Genomic DNA, 16,741 nt, shown 5'->3' with positions numbered 1-16,741 from the left:
TATTTTCCTTTATGGCACAATAAAATTTATTTACATTTTCATTATTCAGTCATCTTTTATGGACATTGTGGTAGTTTGAATGTAATTGGCTTCCATAAGCTCATAGGAAGTGCCACTATTAGGAGATATGGCTTTGTTGGAGTAGGTATGGCCTTGTTAGAGGAATTATGTCACGGTGGGGGTGGGCTTTGAGGTCTCATATAGGCTCAAGGCATGCCCAGAGCCTCAGTTCACTTCTGGTTGCCTTTGGATCAAAAATGTAGAATTCTCAGCTCCATCTCTAGCACCATGTCTGCCTGCAGACCACCATATCCCACCATGATGATAATGAACCTCTGAACTAAAAGACACCCAATTAAATGTTTTCCTTTAAAAGAGTTGCTGTGGTTATCATGTCTCTTCACAGCAATAGAAACTCTGAGACAGAAGTTGGTAGCAGTGACTGGGGTATTGCTGTGATAGACCTGACCATGTTTTTGTTTGGAGTAATTTGGACTTTGGTACTTTGGGTTGGGAAAGCAGTAGAATGTTTTAAGCACTGTTTAATCAGCCATACTAATATATGGAAGACAGTGGTGCTGAGAATGATTTGAACTGTGGGGGGCTGGCTTAAGAGGTTTCAGAGGAGAATAATTTTAGTATGTTGCCTAGAGATCATTCTGGTGATAATCTGGTGAAGAAAGTGGCTGCTTTTTGCCCTTATCTGAAGAGTTGCCTGAGGCCAATGTGAAGTTTTGGATTAATTCTGCTGGCAGAGGAAATCTCAACACAGCCTAGTATAGACTCTGTCATGTGGTTATTAGTGTTAACTCTGATGAAGATATGTAATTAAAAGGAAAAAGGTGAGGAGAAAAGGAGCTAGGGAATGGAAGGGGAATGGAGGTAAATTCTGTGTTCAGAGATAAACAGATTAAGAAATGGACTAAAGGGAGTGATGACCTCAGGGCAAGATCCCACCCAGCTAAATTCTTTTTTTTCCCCTCTTGGGCACTGAGGACCAAACCCAGGGCCTTGTGTTTGCTACGCAAGCGCTCTACCACTGAGCTAAATCCCTAACCCCCTAACTTTCTAACTTGTGAAAAAGAATTAAAGAAAAACCTAGAGGCAGATGTGGTGACACACACCTTTGATCCCAGCATTTGGAAGGCAGAGGCTGGCAGATCTCTCATTTTGAGGCCATCCTGGTCTACAGAGCAAGTTCAAGGACAGCCAAGCTTAGGCAGTGAAGGTAACCATCAAAAACAAAGTTGGTGAAGATGTAATTAAAGAGTGGAGCATGTTTTAATCCCAACAAGCAACAAAACTTTGTGGCTTCAATCACATGGTTCTGGCTTTAGAGTTAAGGAGAGAAGAAAGGGTTATGGAATTTGCCTCTGTGACTAAGGAAAGCCACTGAGGCCAGGCATGTGTCATTGGTGTCCTTGAAGGCCTAGACAGATTATTTTGTGAAGCTATGAAGTTGAAGCCTGGATTGTCTCAGAGACCCTAAGATGTTGGAGATGCTAGTGCTGTGGGATATCTGCCGAGGAAAACTAACAGGGAGTGGGACCAACTCAAGAGAAAGAAGAGTGTTCTAGTCAACAAAGGTGAATGGAGTTGGAGATCTGAAGAACATCTTGACATCGGACATGAAGATGCAGAGTTTGGAGTTTGCTCAGATGGTTTTTGGTCTTGCTTTGGTCCAGTATTTTGTCACTATGCTCCCTTCCCTGCATTTTAGGGTGTTAATGAATATCTTGTGCCATTATATGTTGGAAGTATGTGATTTTTTTTTTTTTACTTTATTGAAGATGACATTTAAGAGATTGTATGAATCTCAGAAGAGACTGACCTTTGGACTTTAAAACATTTTTTGAGACTGCGATAGCTTCTATGGGGACTTTTGAAGTTGGGTTAAATGAATATTGCATTATGTTATTCCAACAACCTTATGGGGGCCAGGGAGTAGATTGTGGTAGTTTGACTGTAATTGGCCACCATATGCTCATGGAGGGTGGCATTATTGGGAGGTGTGGCTTTGTTTGAGTAGGTGTGTTCTTGTTGGAGGAAATGTGTCACTGTGGGGAGTGGGCTTTGAGTTTTTATATGTGCTCAAGCCACACTCAGTGTCTCAGTTCACTTCCTGTTGCCTATGGATCAAAGACGTAGAATTCACAGCTCTGTCTCCAGCACCTTGTCTGCTTGCATACCACCATGTCCCACCATGATGATAATGAACTAAACCTCTGAACTGTAAGACACCCAATTAAATGTTTTCCTTTATAAGAGTTGCTGTGATCATGGTGTTTTTTCACAGCAATAGAACCCCTAACTAAGAGACATGTAGGTTGGTTCTCTTGTTAAAGTGACTGGTGCATCAGTAAACATAGACGTGTAAGTATATCTGTAGTAGGACTTAATAATCCTTTGTGCATATTCCTAGGAGAAGTATAGTTTGACCATATGTTAGTTCCATTTTTAGTTTTTGGAGAGATTTACATACTGATTTTCATAGTGGTTGCACAAGTTTGCATTTTTGACAGCAGTAAATATGGGTTCCTATTTTCCTTTGTCCTCAATATCATTTTTTGACTGTTGTTTTCTTGATAGTTATTTTGGCCAGGGTAAAATGCAGTCTTAAAAAGTTTCAATTTGGCTGGGTGGTGGAGGCGCACACCTTTAATCCCAGCACTTGGGAGGCAGAGGTCGGCGGATCTCTGTGAGTTCGAGGCCAGCCTGGGCTACAGAGTGAGTTCTAGGACAGGCTCCAAAGCTACACAGAGAAACCCTGTCTCGAACCCCACCCCAAAGTTTCAATTTGTATTTCTCTAATACATAAAGCTGTTAAACACTTTTCAAATATTCATTGGCCACATGTTTTCCTTCTTTGGTAACTGTCTTTTTGGTTCATTAGTCCATTTATTTATCAGAAGACTTAGTTTTTGGTGTTTGATTTTTGTAGTTTTTTTTGAAAATACATATCTAGGTATTATATTAGTTCCTTATCTGAGATATAGCAGGCAACGATTTTCTCTTGTTCTGTAGCCAGTCCCTTCAGTCTAGATTGCTTTAGTTGCTGTGAAGAAGCCTTTGGATTTCATGTGATCCCATTTGTCAATTCATTTATTTCCCATTATTGTGTTTTCCAGAACTAAAACAAAACAAAACAAAACAAAACAAAGCAAAACAACCAAAAAGGCCAAAATACCTTGAAGTTCTTTCCCTAGATTTTCTTCCAGCAGTTTTAGCATTTCAGGTTTTATAATAAAGCATTTTTAAAAATTTTGAATATATATTATATATACACACAGTATATATAGTTCAGGTTTAATTTCACTCTTCTGTATATAGATACCTGGTTTTTTGTTGTTTTTGTTTTTGTTTTTGTTCTTGTTTTTTGCTGGAGCTGAGGATCTAACCCAGGGCCTTGCACTTGCTAGGCAAGCGCTCTACCACTGAGCTAAATCCCCAACCCTGATACCTGGTTTTTCCAATACCCATTTGTTGAAGAAACTATCATCCCCCTCCAACTTCAATGTATGATTTTTAACACCTTTGTTAAAACTTAGGTTGCTGTAGCTGTGTGAGTTTATTTCTGTATTTTCTTTCTTTTTTTTCATTAGTTCATATGTCTGTGTGCCAGTATAATGCTGTCTTTGTCACTTTAGTTAACTTAAGGTCAGATATTGTTCTCAATTTCTAATTTTTTTTCAGGAATGTTGTGTCTTTCTGAGGTTATTGTAGTTTTCTATGAGTTGAGGGTTCTTTATAGTTCAATGAGGAATTTCATTTATATTTTGATGGGAATTGCATTGAATCTTTAGAATACTTCTAGTAATTTTATTCACAGTATTAAATTGAGTTAGTCTATAAGCATGAAATGTTTTTATTTTCTAGTGACTGTATCAGTATTACTATTAAATGATTTAGAGTTTTCATTGTAGAGTTTTTTTTTTTAAATCTCCCCAATAAGGTTTATATTCCTAGCTTTAAAGAAAGATTTATCTTGTTATTCATGTTTATTTGTGTGCCTGTGTGTGTATGCATACATGGGTGCCAGTGCTCGTAGAACCTAGAAGAGGGCATCAGAGTCCCTGGAACTTGAGTTAGAGGAGATTATGAGCCTCCTGACATGAAGACAACCAGACTCCTCTGCAGGAGCACCCGTAACTATGGAGTATTTTCACCATCCCCCTATTTTTTAAAAAAGCTATTGAAAATGAATTATTTTTCCTAATTTCTTTCTTCACCACTTTATTATTGATATATAGAAAAGCTACTGTTTTTTTTTTAATGTTGCTTTTAGTATTCTGCTGCATGCTGAAAGTATCAGACCTAAGTGTTTTCTGGTGACATTCATAGCATCCTTTAAGTATAAAATCATGTCATCTGCAAATAGAATGATTTACCATCTTCCTGTCCTATTTGTATCCCTTTTTTTTCTCTTTTATGGGTCTAGCTGAAGTTCTGAGCACTATATTAAGAGTGGGCCCCTTTTTGTCATTTCATATTTTGGAGGAAGTGCCCTCAGTTTCTCTATTTAGTATAATGTTAGCTTATAGACTTGTCATGTAGCCATTATTATTTTTTCTACGTTTCCCCCTTTTTTAATTAAGATTTTTTTCATTCATTTTATACACCAGTCAAAGATCCCCCTCTTCTCTCCTTCCTCCCCCCGCCTCCCTCTCCCATCCACAAGAAGGCAAGGCCTCCAGTGGGGAGGCACATCCAATACAGGCAAATTCAAGCCTTTTCCCCTGCCTCAAGACTGTACGAGGTGTCCTGTCATATGTAATGGACTCTAAAAAGTCCGCTCATGCACCAGAGATGGATTCTGGTCTGACCACCAGGGTCCCCCAAGCATATCAAGCTACACAACTGTCTCGCCATGCGAGAGCCTAGTCCATTTCCATGTATTGTCCCAGAGATCAGACCGCTGAATACCCTGTCATCACAGAGCTTTTCTCCAGTGACTAATGGAAGCAGATGTAGAGATCCACACCCAATCACCAGACAGAGCTCCAGGAGTCCAGTCAAAGAGAAAGAAGAGGGATTCTATGAGCAAGTGCATCAGAATCATGATGGAGAAACATGCAGCCATTATTATTTTGAGTTATGTCCCTTCTAACCCTAATTTTTGAGCATTTTATTATGAAATAATGTTGGATTTTTATCAAAAGGCTTTTCTGTATCTATTGAGGTGATTGTGTTATTTCTGTCCTTACATCTTTTTGTATAGTGTAATACATTTATTACTTTGCATATGTTGACCCAATCTTGCATTTCAGAGATGAAGCCATAATGTAAGATATTAATATGATCTTAAATTTGCTGTTTAAAAGAGAATTTTTAAATCTATGTTCATTAGGGAAACTGAGCTATATTATCTGGTTTTGGTATCTAGATAAAAATAAATATCAGAGAAGGTTTCCTAGGCCTCTTAGAAGAATGTATATTTTTTTTATGTTAGATGTGCTGAATCCAATGAGTCTATTGTATGATTATTTAAGGCTGACATCTCTTTACTGGTTTGAGATTCAAGGACCTACCTGAGGCTCTTAGTGAGACAGTGAAGCCTCCTATTATTATATCAAGATTTATCTGACATTTAATGTGTTTTAGTGTTTGTTTTATGCTACTGGGAAACCCTTACATTTATTGGAAATTTTTTTAACAATCATTATAACATCCTGATGAATTGTTCCCTTTATTAATATTAATATGTAGTTTCCTTCTTTACTTCTTCTATCTAGATTTTCTTGGAAGTTATTTTATCATATATGAGAGCTTCATTTTATTGTTTCTGTATGCAGTTGTACAGTCTAAGTCTTTATATTTTCTCATATTTAATATTGCTTGTCAATGTACAGGTTATCTTTTGTTATGAGCCGTTATATACAATGAATTACTATAGATAAGTTGCTGATAGCCTTATATATTATTGGTTGGTGTTACAATTTATTATACTCTAGGTTAAAGAATAATAGTATCTAGGTTTTTCATGTTTTATTTGGAGGAATTTTATTAGCAGAAATTGAAATGATTGGAAAACTGAAATGGCTTTTTAAAAAGAATGTATTTCTGTGTTGGTAAGGATACCTGTCACCAAACCTGACCACCTGAGTTCAAGTCTCAGCACTCACATAGTAGGAGACAAGGGACTCCCACAAATTGTCCTCTGACCTCCATAAATGCTGTGCGCGTGCGCACACACACACACTTATTTTTTACTAAATGAAAATAGTTTTCTAATTTTTTATTTTTATTATTTAAAACAATTTTTAAATTTAAATGTATTTTGTTTATATTCTTCCCCTTCCTTAAGTTTCCTACCCACCCCAATTTTTTCTCCTTTTTAAAATTTTCTATTCATTTTACATATCAACCACAGATTCCTCTATCCTCCTTCCTCCCACCCCCCAGCCTTTTCCCCCAACCCACCCCCCATTCCCACCTTCTCCAAGGCAATGTCTCCCATGGGGAGTCAGCAGAGCCTGGTACATTCAGTTGAGGCAGGTCCAAGCCCCTCCTCTATGCACCAATGCTGCACAAAGTATTTAATAAAGAATTTTCTTTCCTTTTACATATCAACCCCTGTGCTCCCTCCTTCCTCTTCTCTCATTCCCTCCCTCCCCCCACCCCCACCTACCCTTTCCCCCCCTATCCACTCTTCATAGAGGGTAAGGCCTCCCTTGGGTAGTCAACACAAGCTGTCATACCCTGCGTCAAGGCTGAGTAAGGCATCACACTATAGGGAATGGGCTCTAAAAAGTCAGTTCGTGTACCCAGAATAAGTAAGTCCTGGTCCCATTGCTAGGGGACCCACAAACACATCAAACCACAGAACTTTCACCCACATTCAGAGGGCCTAGTTTGGTCCCATGTAGGCTCCCCAGCTATCAGTCCAGAGTCCATGAGCTCCCACTAGCTTGGGTCAGTTATTTCTGTGTTTTTTTTTCCCTCATGATTCTGACCCCCCTTGCTCTTATAATCTTTCCTCTTTTTCTTCAACTGAACTCCAGGATCTTGGCCAAGTGCTTGGCTGTGGGTCTCTGCATCTTCTTCCATCTGGATGTAGGTTCTATGATGACAATTAGGGTAGACACCAATTTGAGTGCAGGGGAAGGCTAGTTCAAACACCCTCTCCACCATTGCTATGAGTCTTAGCTAGGGACAATCTTGTGAGTTCTTGGGGTTTTCTCTAGCTGCAAATTTTTCCTCATCCCCTTAATGGTACACTCTGTCAAGATATCTCTTTCATTGTTCTTCCTCCCCATCTCTCCCCCATGTTTCCTCCTCCATCCCCTCCTCTCTATTCCCTCCTCCCAGTTTACTCAGGAGATCTTAACCCTTTCCTCTTCCTGGGGCGATCCATGTGTGTCCCTCTTAGTGTCCTCCTCTTTACCTAGCTTCTCTGGGGTTGTGGATTGTAGCCTGGTTATCCTTTGCTTTGTGTCTAATATTCACTTATGAGTGAGTACATACCATGCCAAACTGGTACATTCTTAAGGGAATCTAAATATTAGTGAGAGTCTTAAAACTGTTTCTGTAACTCAAAGCTGGATAACTGTAAGTTATTGATAAGATGATGATGTGGGTTTTGAACACAAATGATCTATATACAGTACTATAGCTTGTGAGTCATTTTATAGATTATTTCTACTTTGTAATTATTTAACATTTTATTTATGAAGTATTTAAGGCTGTAGTTTTCTCCTGAGGAAACAATCTAGTTATACATGGTCATAAAATCCCAACCTAATGATCTTCCTTCAGCTCTGTATTCTTGATGTGCAAAGTGGTTGTTTTAGTAGAATATTTACTACATTTCCATTCTCTTTAAATATGTATATGTTTATATATATATGAGATATTAATCACAATTTATATTTTGTTAACTGGAAATTTTGTTTGTTTTACAGGGAATCTTTCCTGCAAATTACATTCATTTGAAAAAGGCAATTGTCAGTAATAGAGGGTAAGTAATTAGCCTAAATTAATTTATAATTATTAGAGGTTGCAGAGGAAGTCTGACTTGGTTCATAGTTTATATAAAATATTGACAGGATTTTTAAAAATATGCATTTATTGTTGTATAGAATCTTAAGCTCTAATTTTTTAAATTGTAGTTTGGATAAATACCCTTAGCTGTAAATTTTGTCAAAGCAGTAACATATATAGTATCTTCTATAAGTATATTAGGTATGACTTTGAGAATTATCATTTATAGACTAGGTATTAGAGATAAATTTGTCATTTCACTGTTCCATGTCAAAGTGAAGGAAACTTATAAAATCTTTGTAAGTAGAGGTTCAAAAAATTTAAAGGTATACCTTATGAATAGAAAACTTAATATGCAAAATGAATATATTATGCACACATTTGAAAAAAATCAGTTTTTCTTTTTGTTTTGTTTGTTTTTGAGACAGGGTCTCACTATTAGCCTTCACTGGCCTGGCACTTGCTATGTAAACCAGGGTGGTCTCAACTTACAGAGACCTGCCTGTTTTTGCCTCCAGAGTGCTGGAATTAAAGGCATGTGCCACCACAGTTTAGTGTTTTTATGGAATTCCTGAATGTATGAATGAGTGGGTCTCTGATTCTTGTGCTGTTTCTTGGGCTCTTTTTCTTCAGTTTGTTTTGTCCAGTCTCGATGTGTTTTGTTTTATCTTACTATATTTTATTTCATTATTATCCATTAAAAGCCTGTTCGTTTTTTAATGAAAGGCTATGAATCTGGATGGGAGGGAGGTGGGGAGAAATTGGGAAGAGTACAGGGAGGGAAAACTGTAATCAGGATATATTATGTGAGAAAAAAAAATCTATTTTCAATAAAACAAAAAAACTTAAATAAAATCTTTAAAAAGACATTTATACATCAACAACAAAAGAAAAAATTTTCACAGAAAAGAGATGAGAAATAAATATACTAAATGCTAACACTGATTGTTTTACATCTTGAGAGTCCTTTTTAAGGTAATTGTTGTTGTTATGTCATATTTTATAAAGTTATTTAAGTTTTAAAAATTCATTTTAAAATGTAAAATTTAAGTAGTGTTTACTTTTCAACTAAGAAAACTTTTGACTGGAGAGTGAGTAATCAGAATCCATAGTCATTTAAAGTTCAGTCATGAAGACATAAACTACATTAGTAAAAATGTGATGTGGAATTTAATGTAGGAAATTATTTGTGCTCATGAAAAACACAAATGTTAAATATTACAAAGTAGAAATAATCTATGAAATGACTCACAAGCTATAGTACTGTATATAGATCATTTGTGTTCAAAACCCACTTCATCATCTTATCAATAACTTACAGTTATCCAGCTTTGAGTTACAGAAACAGTTTTAAGACTCTCACTAATATTTAGATTCCCTTAAGAATGTACCAGTTTGGCATGGTATGTACTCACTCATAAGTGAATATTAGACACAAAGCAAAGGATAACCAGGCTACAATCCACAACCCCAGAGAAGCTAGGTAAAGAGGAGGACACTAAGAGGGACACACATGGATCGCCCCAGGAAGAGGAAAGGGTTAAGATCTCCTGAGTAAACTGGGAGGAGGGAATAGAGAGGAGGGGATGGAGGAGGAAACATGGGGGAGAGATGGGGAGGAAGAACAATGAAAGAGATATCTTGACAGAGTGTACCATTAAGGGGATGAGGAAAAATTTGCAGGATGAAAAAGAAAAGAGGAAATAATGATACCAACCAAATAATGATAACAACAGATACCAGTCCACTCAAGTGGCTAGGATACAAGTACAATAAGATGGGATACCATATCCTAGCGACTGGAGGAAGTGGGTCTTGAGACATTGGAGCTCAATGAGAACGGAAAATAACAGGGCTGCTGGTAGTGTGTATGAGTAATGTGGCATTAAGGGCAAACTCTGTCAGTGCCAAAGACAACTGGATGCTCAAGCCAATTTTCATCAGTAGAGAATTGTCTATAGGAACAGTAAGAAACACATTTTTTCCTTGATATCTTCCTAGTGTCTGCAGCTTTGACAAAGGGGGTTGTGTAACAAAGTTCATGTGCTCAGCCTTAAGATTATGCTCAGAAAGTTAGGTTTGGAAGTGGTAATTATTAGTAAATCACTAGTCTGATTTCCAAGGTAAAATTTGCTTTTGGAAATTATAAGAATTACAATATTATGAAATAACAATACTATTAAAATAATTCTTTATCTCTCCCTTTTTCTTTGTGTGTTGGGAAGTAAACCTAGAGTTCTGTGTGTGATAAATACTCTACCATTGACCCACATCCAGAGTCCCTGACATATTTCTTATTTGTCTCTCTTTCCTTTTTATGTATGTGTGTAAACTTGAAAATCCTACATTATAGAATCTTTGCAAGACATAACCTGCCACTTCAAATTTTTAAGTAAGGACTGTCAAAGTATTAACACTATGTAGAAGTTGTATGAGGAAAAGGGTGTATCTAGACTCACAATGGGAAAGTATAGATCTTAGAAGTTACAAAAATATATTTCTGATTTGAAATGGCCTGTAGCAAAACATAAAAATGATGTTCTTGATCTATAGCACTATGATCTATAACAGAGCTGAAACGGTGCAGAAGCATCATGGGAGTGAGGTAAAGAAGGACTTAGAATATGTAGTGATACAGAAATAGAGTGTCTCAGAAAATACTAGCAAGACAATGCTTCCCCATAATAAGTGACTCATCTTGAGCTCAGGAACCATGTGTCTCATTTTTAACAACTGTGAAGCCTTGTGAGACAATTTGGTAGCAGAAGAATACACACCTGAATTCTGTTTGCTTCAAGAAATCAGAAGGGCTATAGCTATGCAGAGAATTACTCAGAATAGTCATATTTATTGGATGTACTCTTTCTCTGGGAGCATAGCGCAAAGGTCTTTGTATAATCGTAGAAAGCTACCTAGAATTAACTGTTTTATCTAGATGTCTAGCAGGGTCATTATACAGAATGGAAGTTATAAAACCCAGATAAAGTATTGGAAAAAAAAACCCTACCTGCAGGTACTGGAAACAACTCACATAGATAGGATCTTTAAAGGTTCTTTTGCCTTTTAAAAAAATTTATTATTATTATTATTATTATTATTATTATTATTATTATTATTATTATTTTTGAGATGGGGATTTCTCTAGCCCTGGCTGGCTTTGTTTTCTTTTGTTAAGGATCTTTAAAGGTGACGGTCCATGAAGGAACAGATGTACACAGGAATAATTCATGTTTATTTTGGCTTTTTTTTTCCAGAAAGTTTCAGTTTGTCATCTGTGGTGGAACAGAGCCCAGGAAGACAATGACAGTTTTTTTTTTGTATAAGCAAGATGGTGTAATAAGTGCTTGCTTTGGTAGCACATACAGTAAAATTGTAACGATACAAAGATTAGCATGGCCACTGTGCAAGGATGACACACAAATTTGTGAAGTGTTCATATTTTAAAAGAGATAAAAGTTAGAAAGTAGCTTAGTGAAGGAGGCTTGACTGAGAACAAGAACAGAGTAAGTACAGTAGAGTGTAATGACCATACCTTTTTCAGTTCTTAATAATTTTAAATTTTTAGTTAAAAGATAATTACAGCAATTCTCCCCTTCCCTTTCCTCCTTCTAGCCACTCCCATGTCCAGCCCCTTAATCCCTCTCAAATATCGTCCTCACACATACATATATCAAACATATAAGTATATAAATATAACTTGTTAATAAGTCCATTTAGTGTTGCTTGTATGCATATGATTTCAGGACTGACCACTTGGTCCTGGATAACCAATTAGGAGGCCCATCCCTGGGAAAGACTTAATCCTTCCTTTTCCAGAGTTGTTAGTTGCCTGTAGTTCTTTGTCAAAGGGTGGTACCTCTTTAATATTTTTTCCCTTCCATGTTACCATGTCTATTAGTGTTGTCATTGTTTGGGTCTTTTTAGGTAGGCATATTGTTGAAGTATCATGAGTGTAGCTTCCCTGTCATTTCCAGGAGACACAGTCTCATATCAGACTTCCTAGTCATCTGGTTCTTATTCTGTCCCTTCATTTATGATGATCTCTGAGTATGGGAATTGAGTTGTAGATGTATTAATTGGGACAGCCAAATTCAAATTTTGATACATATAATTGCCATAGAATCTGCCTGCTTTCCATATTTTATAAATCTGCCTTTAACATCTTCTACCTATAGTTAAGAGATAGAGACATAAAAATTGATGGCTTCTGAGGAGGGAGAATCAGTTTTCTTTAAGGGTGTTGTGCTCATGGTAGGTTGACCACACTCGAGTAGATAGCCCCATACTCAGAACAATATGAATAATACAGTTGAAGTCAATGGGCTATTGAATTTTTTAAAGGAATACACAAAATTAGGGGTTAGGGGAGGTAAGGGTAAATCTGGGAGTTAAGGGGGAAATATATATATTTATATTTATATCTTATATGCTCTTTAATTGGGAATCCATTGCTATAAGCTAATATCTGCTATGACAAAATAAAAATCCTGGTCCTGATATAAAAACACTAGGGATATGATCAAGATATATTTTATGAAATTCTTAAAGAATTAAAAAATATTTTAAAAAAGCAACAACAACAAAAAATTACCTCATACTGATCCTGGCCCTTTAAAACTGTCCAACCCAATCTTCCTCATTTTGTAGCTAAGTAATGTTATCTAGACACAGAAGTCGTTTTTGGCCTCCTCTCCTGAGGAGCTTCCCTAATTCTGCCTTTATCCAGTAGGACTTCCTCTGCAACCTGGTAATGTGCTACTTAATCAAACTCTGTATTCTGTTCTTTTGTGTCCATGAACTTTTTTCTTAGTCACCCTGAAGTTCTGAAACTTCCTACAAAGTGTTAGTTTCTTAGTGAAATTGTTTTAAAAAATAGCAACTATAGCTGGATTTTTTGTTGTTGTTTTGGTTTTTTTGTTTGTTTGTTTTTTGTTTTTTAAGACCAGGTTTCTTTGTGTAGTATTCTTGGCTGTCCTGGAGCTAACTTTGTACACCAGGCTGACCTCGATTCTAAATTAAGAACTCTGGACTGGTGGCTGTGGAGCCCCCATGGGACTGGACTAGGCCCTCTGGATATGGAAGATGGTTGTTCTGCTCTAACTGTTTGGGAGGCACCCAGTCAGGGGGATCGGGATCTGTCCCTGGTGCTTGGGCAGGCTTCTGGGAATCCCTTGCCTGTGGTGTAACGCCTTGCACAGCTTTGGTGCAGTGGGAAGGAGCTTGGACCTGCCTAGGCTCAGTGTGCTGGGCTCTGCTGACTCCTCATGGGAGACCTTGATTTGGGGGATGTGGGAATGCAGGTTGGCTTGGGAAAGAGAGCTGAGGTGTGGGAGGAGGGAGGAGTGGGGATCTGTGGATGATATGTGGAGTGAGTAGAAAATTTCTTAATAAAGAAAAATGAAAAAAAAAGAAAATAAATGAGAATTCTAGTGTTTTGTATTGAAATGTATTGAAATTTGCATAGGTTTTTGTAGAATAAAGCCTAGAAAACTAAATGTAGACTGAGTAATGATCCTAGTGTGATTACAGGAGGCCTATAGACGTTTCCTAGTGAGAACTGAGCTTGCTTTACCCAGCAGGGCTGCATTAGGAGATGGCTTGACCATATACATGGTTACCAGATGTTTAGAAGAGTCTGCACTTGGCTGTGCTAGGGGGAGGTCTTTTGCCATGCCCCTTAATATTCCTATAAAAAGCCCTTTTGAAGAGACAAAAGGGGATAATTGATCCAGGTCCTCCCAAAGCTATCCTGTGTTTCTGTCTGTCTTCTCCACACTATCTTTCTATGTAAATATTTCTTATTCGTCTCTCCTCAAGAGTACCCTGGGAAGAAGTGGGAGCTGGCCTCCCACAGATGGCACCAGAACTAGGGACATAACTAGGGACTTGGCAAAAGGAGAGTAGGGGACATCATGAGAGCATGGGGGCATGCCTGGTAATGCATTAAAAGTAAAGGCAATAGTATTCTATTTTCAGGAGTAAAATCGTATACAGATAAAGCAAAGTGGCGGAAAGAAAAGCTGAAACAAGAAGTTAGGCTGCAGTGAGTCTTTCTCTCTCTGTCTAGATTTTTTTCTTTCTCTCTTTTAATTTCTATCTATGAAATTAAGTAAAAATATAAGGTTAGGTGTAGGAATATTGGGTAAGAGGAAACTTAGGATAAGAATAGAATTTCCCTAGTGCTAAAATGTGGTAGGGAAATAGTAAGCAGATCTTCAAAGATTCACTTGTAGAAAGCTTAAAAACTGGAGGGGTTAAGGTGGAACCATAACAAGTACAGAGATTTTTAGAGTTCATAGAGGAACTGTGTCCTTGGTTCTCTGACTATGGGAATCTCAACACAGACTCCTGGAGGAGAATCGGAGCAGAAATGCAAAAATACTATGAAGAAAACAGGCCAGAAAAGCTTCCTGTGGAAGCTTTTGGCCTGTGTACAGCTTAGATCTGAGTCCTGAGCGGCAGGAGGAAAATTTTCCCTGAGACAGACAAGGAGAGACAAAACTCTCTGTTCCAATGCTGGTGGATAAAAATGCTTGTTGATAACATTGTAAATCAGGGTCACTTTCTTCTAGGCCATGAAGCTGAGTTTAGGGAACAGCAGTCTTGGGGAAAACTTAGTAATTTCTCTTACTCAAAAAACTGGAAGCTCTTCAGGTCTCTTTTTCTTTCTGTAAGGGCAGAATTATATTCACCTGGAGGGAACATCTATCAGCATGAGAGAGTCACCTGTAATTGTCCCAGCACAAAAATCCCCTGGAGCATTGCAGACCCTCACTGTTAGTGCTGTCTCCTCTTCAAGCCAGCATTCAGGAGGTGGCTAGCAGGAAGAAGAAGAGGGAGGTTTAAGTCCCTAGCAGTAGCTGCAATGGCAGCATGAGAAAAGCTGAGGCTGCATTTTGTCATACAAAGCCCCTACCTCCAGAACAGAAAGCAGTTAGCAGAGGGCTGAGCTGCAACCAGTGTGTTAGGGACTCTGCATCTGGGGAGAGGGTAGACAAGCAGGGACAAAGGGGATCTATTGGGAGGAAATCTCTCTGAAGGGGCTCTGTTTCAAGTACTCTCATTAGTTTTTCACTGACCCAGTGAAGTGGGACAGTGAGCCCTGAGGGGTTTTTACTTCTGGCACCATGTGCCAGTCCATGTGTATAGGTGGGTGGGCAGGCATGACCCACTCTGGGGACAATACCAGGTGGAGAGTTTGATTAAGGAGATACACCTGTCAAATGGTAACACAGGTGTCCTAATGTGAGCTCAGGGAAGATAAAAAAAAAAACCCTCCTATGGCAAAAGAGCAAAATTTTGATCTTGATTTCAGTACAAATACAGAGCCCTTTTAGACCAGGGTGAGTCCAGACAAGGCTTTCAAATGTTCTGCTTACTAGAGCAGCAAGATGCCATTGTTAGAGTTGTCCTGCCTGGCCCACAGTCGCTCAGACCCAACCAAGTAAACACACAGAGACCTACATTGTTTACAAACTGTATGGCCATGGCAGGCTTCTTGTTATCTACTTCTTCTATCTTAAATTAACCCATTTCTGTTAGTCTATACTTTGCCACGTGGCTTGTGCTTACCAGTACCTTACATCTTCCTTGTCATGGTCTCAGCTGGCAGAATCCCTGCCCCAGCCTTTCACCTCCCAGAATTCTCTTCTCTCTTGTCCCGCCTATACTTCTTGCCTGGCCACTGGCCAGTCAATTTACACAGAGCGATATCCACAGCAAGATGCCCAGGGAAATATCATGTAAATGCATATTCCTGAGAGAGATTTGTCCTGACTGTGGGCCAGGCAGGAAAACTCCAACTACAAATGGCGCCCAACATGTTGGCAAGAGTTTCCACCTAAAACCTGAGAAAAAAGATTCTAAGACAGAGCTAAAAACAGCTTCCTAGTTCTCTCTCAAGTTAGTGGCAGCCTGCCGGTTTGAGCTACTATGGCGGGTTCCTGGCATGTGCATCTGACCTGCAGTGTGGCGGGAATGAGGAGTCTACAAGCGGCACTTTACTCTGCTGCATGGTGGATTTAGCCTTTGCTAGTTAAAAAAAAAAGAAAAAAGAAAAGGTTTCTGGGCTATGCACTACTTTGATAGAACTGCTTCTGATAGTTGATGGTACACATGGCTCCAGACCCAGAGCTGGTGGCAAACTGTACCACCGCCATGTTGGGAAGCTGAGGTGGGCGGAGCCAGCAGCCACAGCAGTGTTTCAGTCTTACAAAGATGGATTTTACACAGAGAATCTGGTTTGTCTTGTCTTTGGGATTTTTAACTGCAGAAAAAGATTTGATCGTAAAAGCTGTTAAATTAAACAAATATGTAAAATTTAAAGGTACCTTGACTTCAAAATTTGGATATAAGGACATGTTGCTTTGGAAAAGAGTCTCTGCTTTTGTTTCCACAGAAAGCCAGAGGCTGTGGATTTGTTCCAGATTAAGATACATCAGGTTTGATCAGCCAAGACCACCTGAAAGGTCTTCGATGACACCGTGGCCCAGATGATCCAACATCCAGAATGGTTTCAAGGCAACTGGCTCAGAGGTTTACCCTCATGGACTACTCCATAATCCTAAAATTTTCTTTATGTCCCCATAAGATACAGCGCCCCCCTCCAGCAGGAAGTAGTAAGAGAAACTACGCCCAATTTCCCGAAATTATCAAGCTGGCTTTGGAGATGGAATTGGCTCACTCCTTCTCTAAACCCAGACATATTGCTAAAAGAAAAGGTTAAGAGATTTTTGTGTCCCAAATCAGAAGATCCCTCTGG

The 16,741-nt window shown here is 38.5% G+C and overlaps 1 protein-coding gene and 1 non-coding gene across 8 annotated transcripts in view; both read left to right on the top strand.

Moving 5' to 3' along the window:
* The window catches only part of Dock3 (dedicator of cytokinesis 3), a 391,678-nt gene that overhangs the window by 122,494 nt on the left and 252,443 nt on the right, over positions 1–16,741 (top strand). For all 7 annotated transcript variants that reach the window (XM_036193576.1, XM_036193574.1, XM_036193572.1 and 4 more), the window contains exon 4: positions 7,902–7,957. In XM_036193576.1, the coding sequence (XP_036049469.1) occupies positions 7,902–7,957 (56 nt within the window). The remainder of the gene's footprint in view (positions 1–7,901; positions 7,958–16,741) is intronic.
* On the top strand, positions 11,321–11,424 carry LOC118588094. Its single transcript, XR_004945501.1, has one exon. It is a non-coding gene; the product is annotated as a U6 spliceosomal RNA (small nuclear RNA).

The sequence above is a fragment of the Onychomys torridus genome, chromosome 7 (assembly GCF_903995425.1).
Source record: "Onychomys torridus chromosome 7, mOncTor1.1, whole genome shotgun sequence".
NCBI lineage: Eukaryota > Metazoa > Chordata > Mammalia > Rodentia > Cricetidae > Onychomys > Onychomys torridus.
The sequence above is the reverse complement of the archived record's forward strand: the minus strand, read 5'-3'. Positions and strand labels throughout refer to the sequence as shown.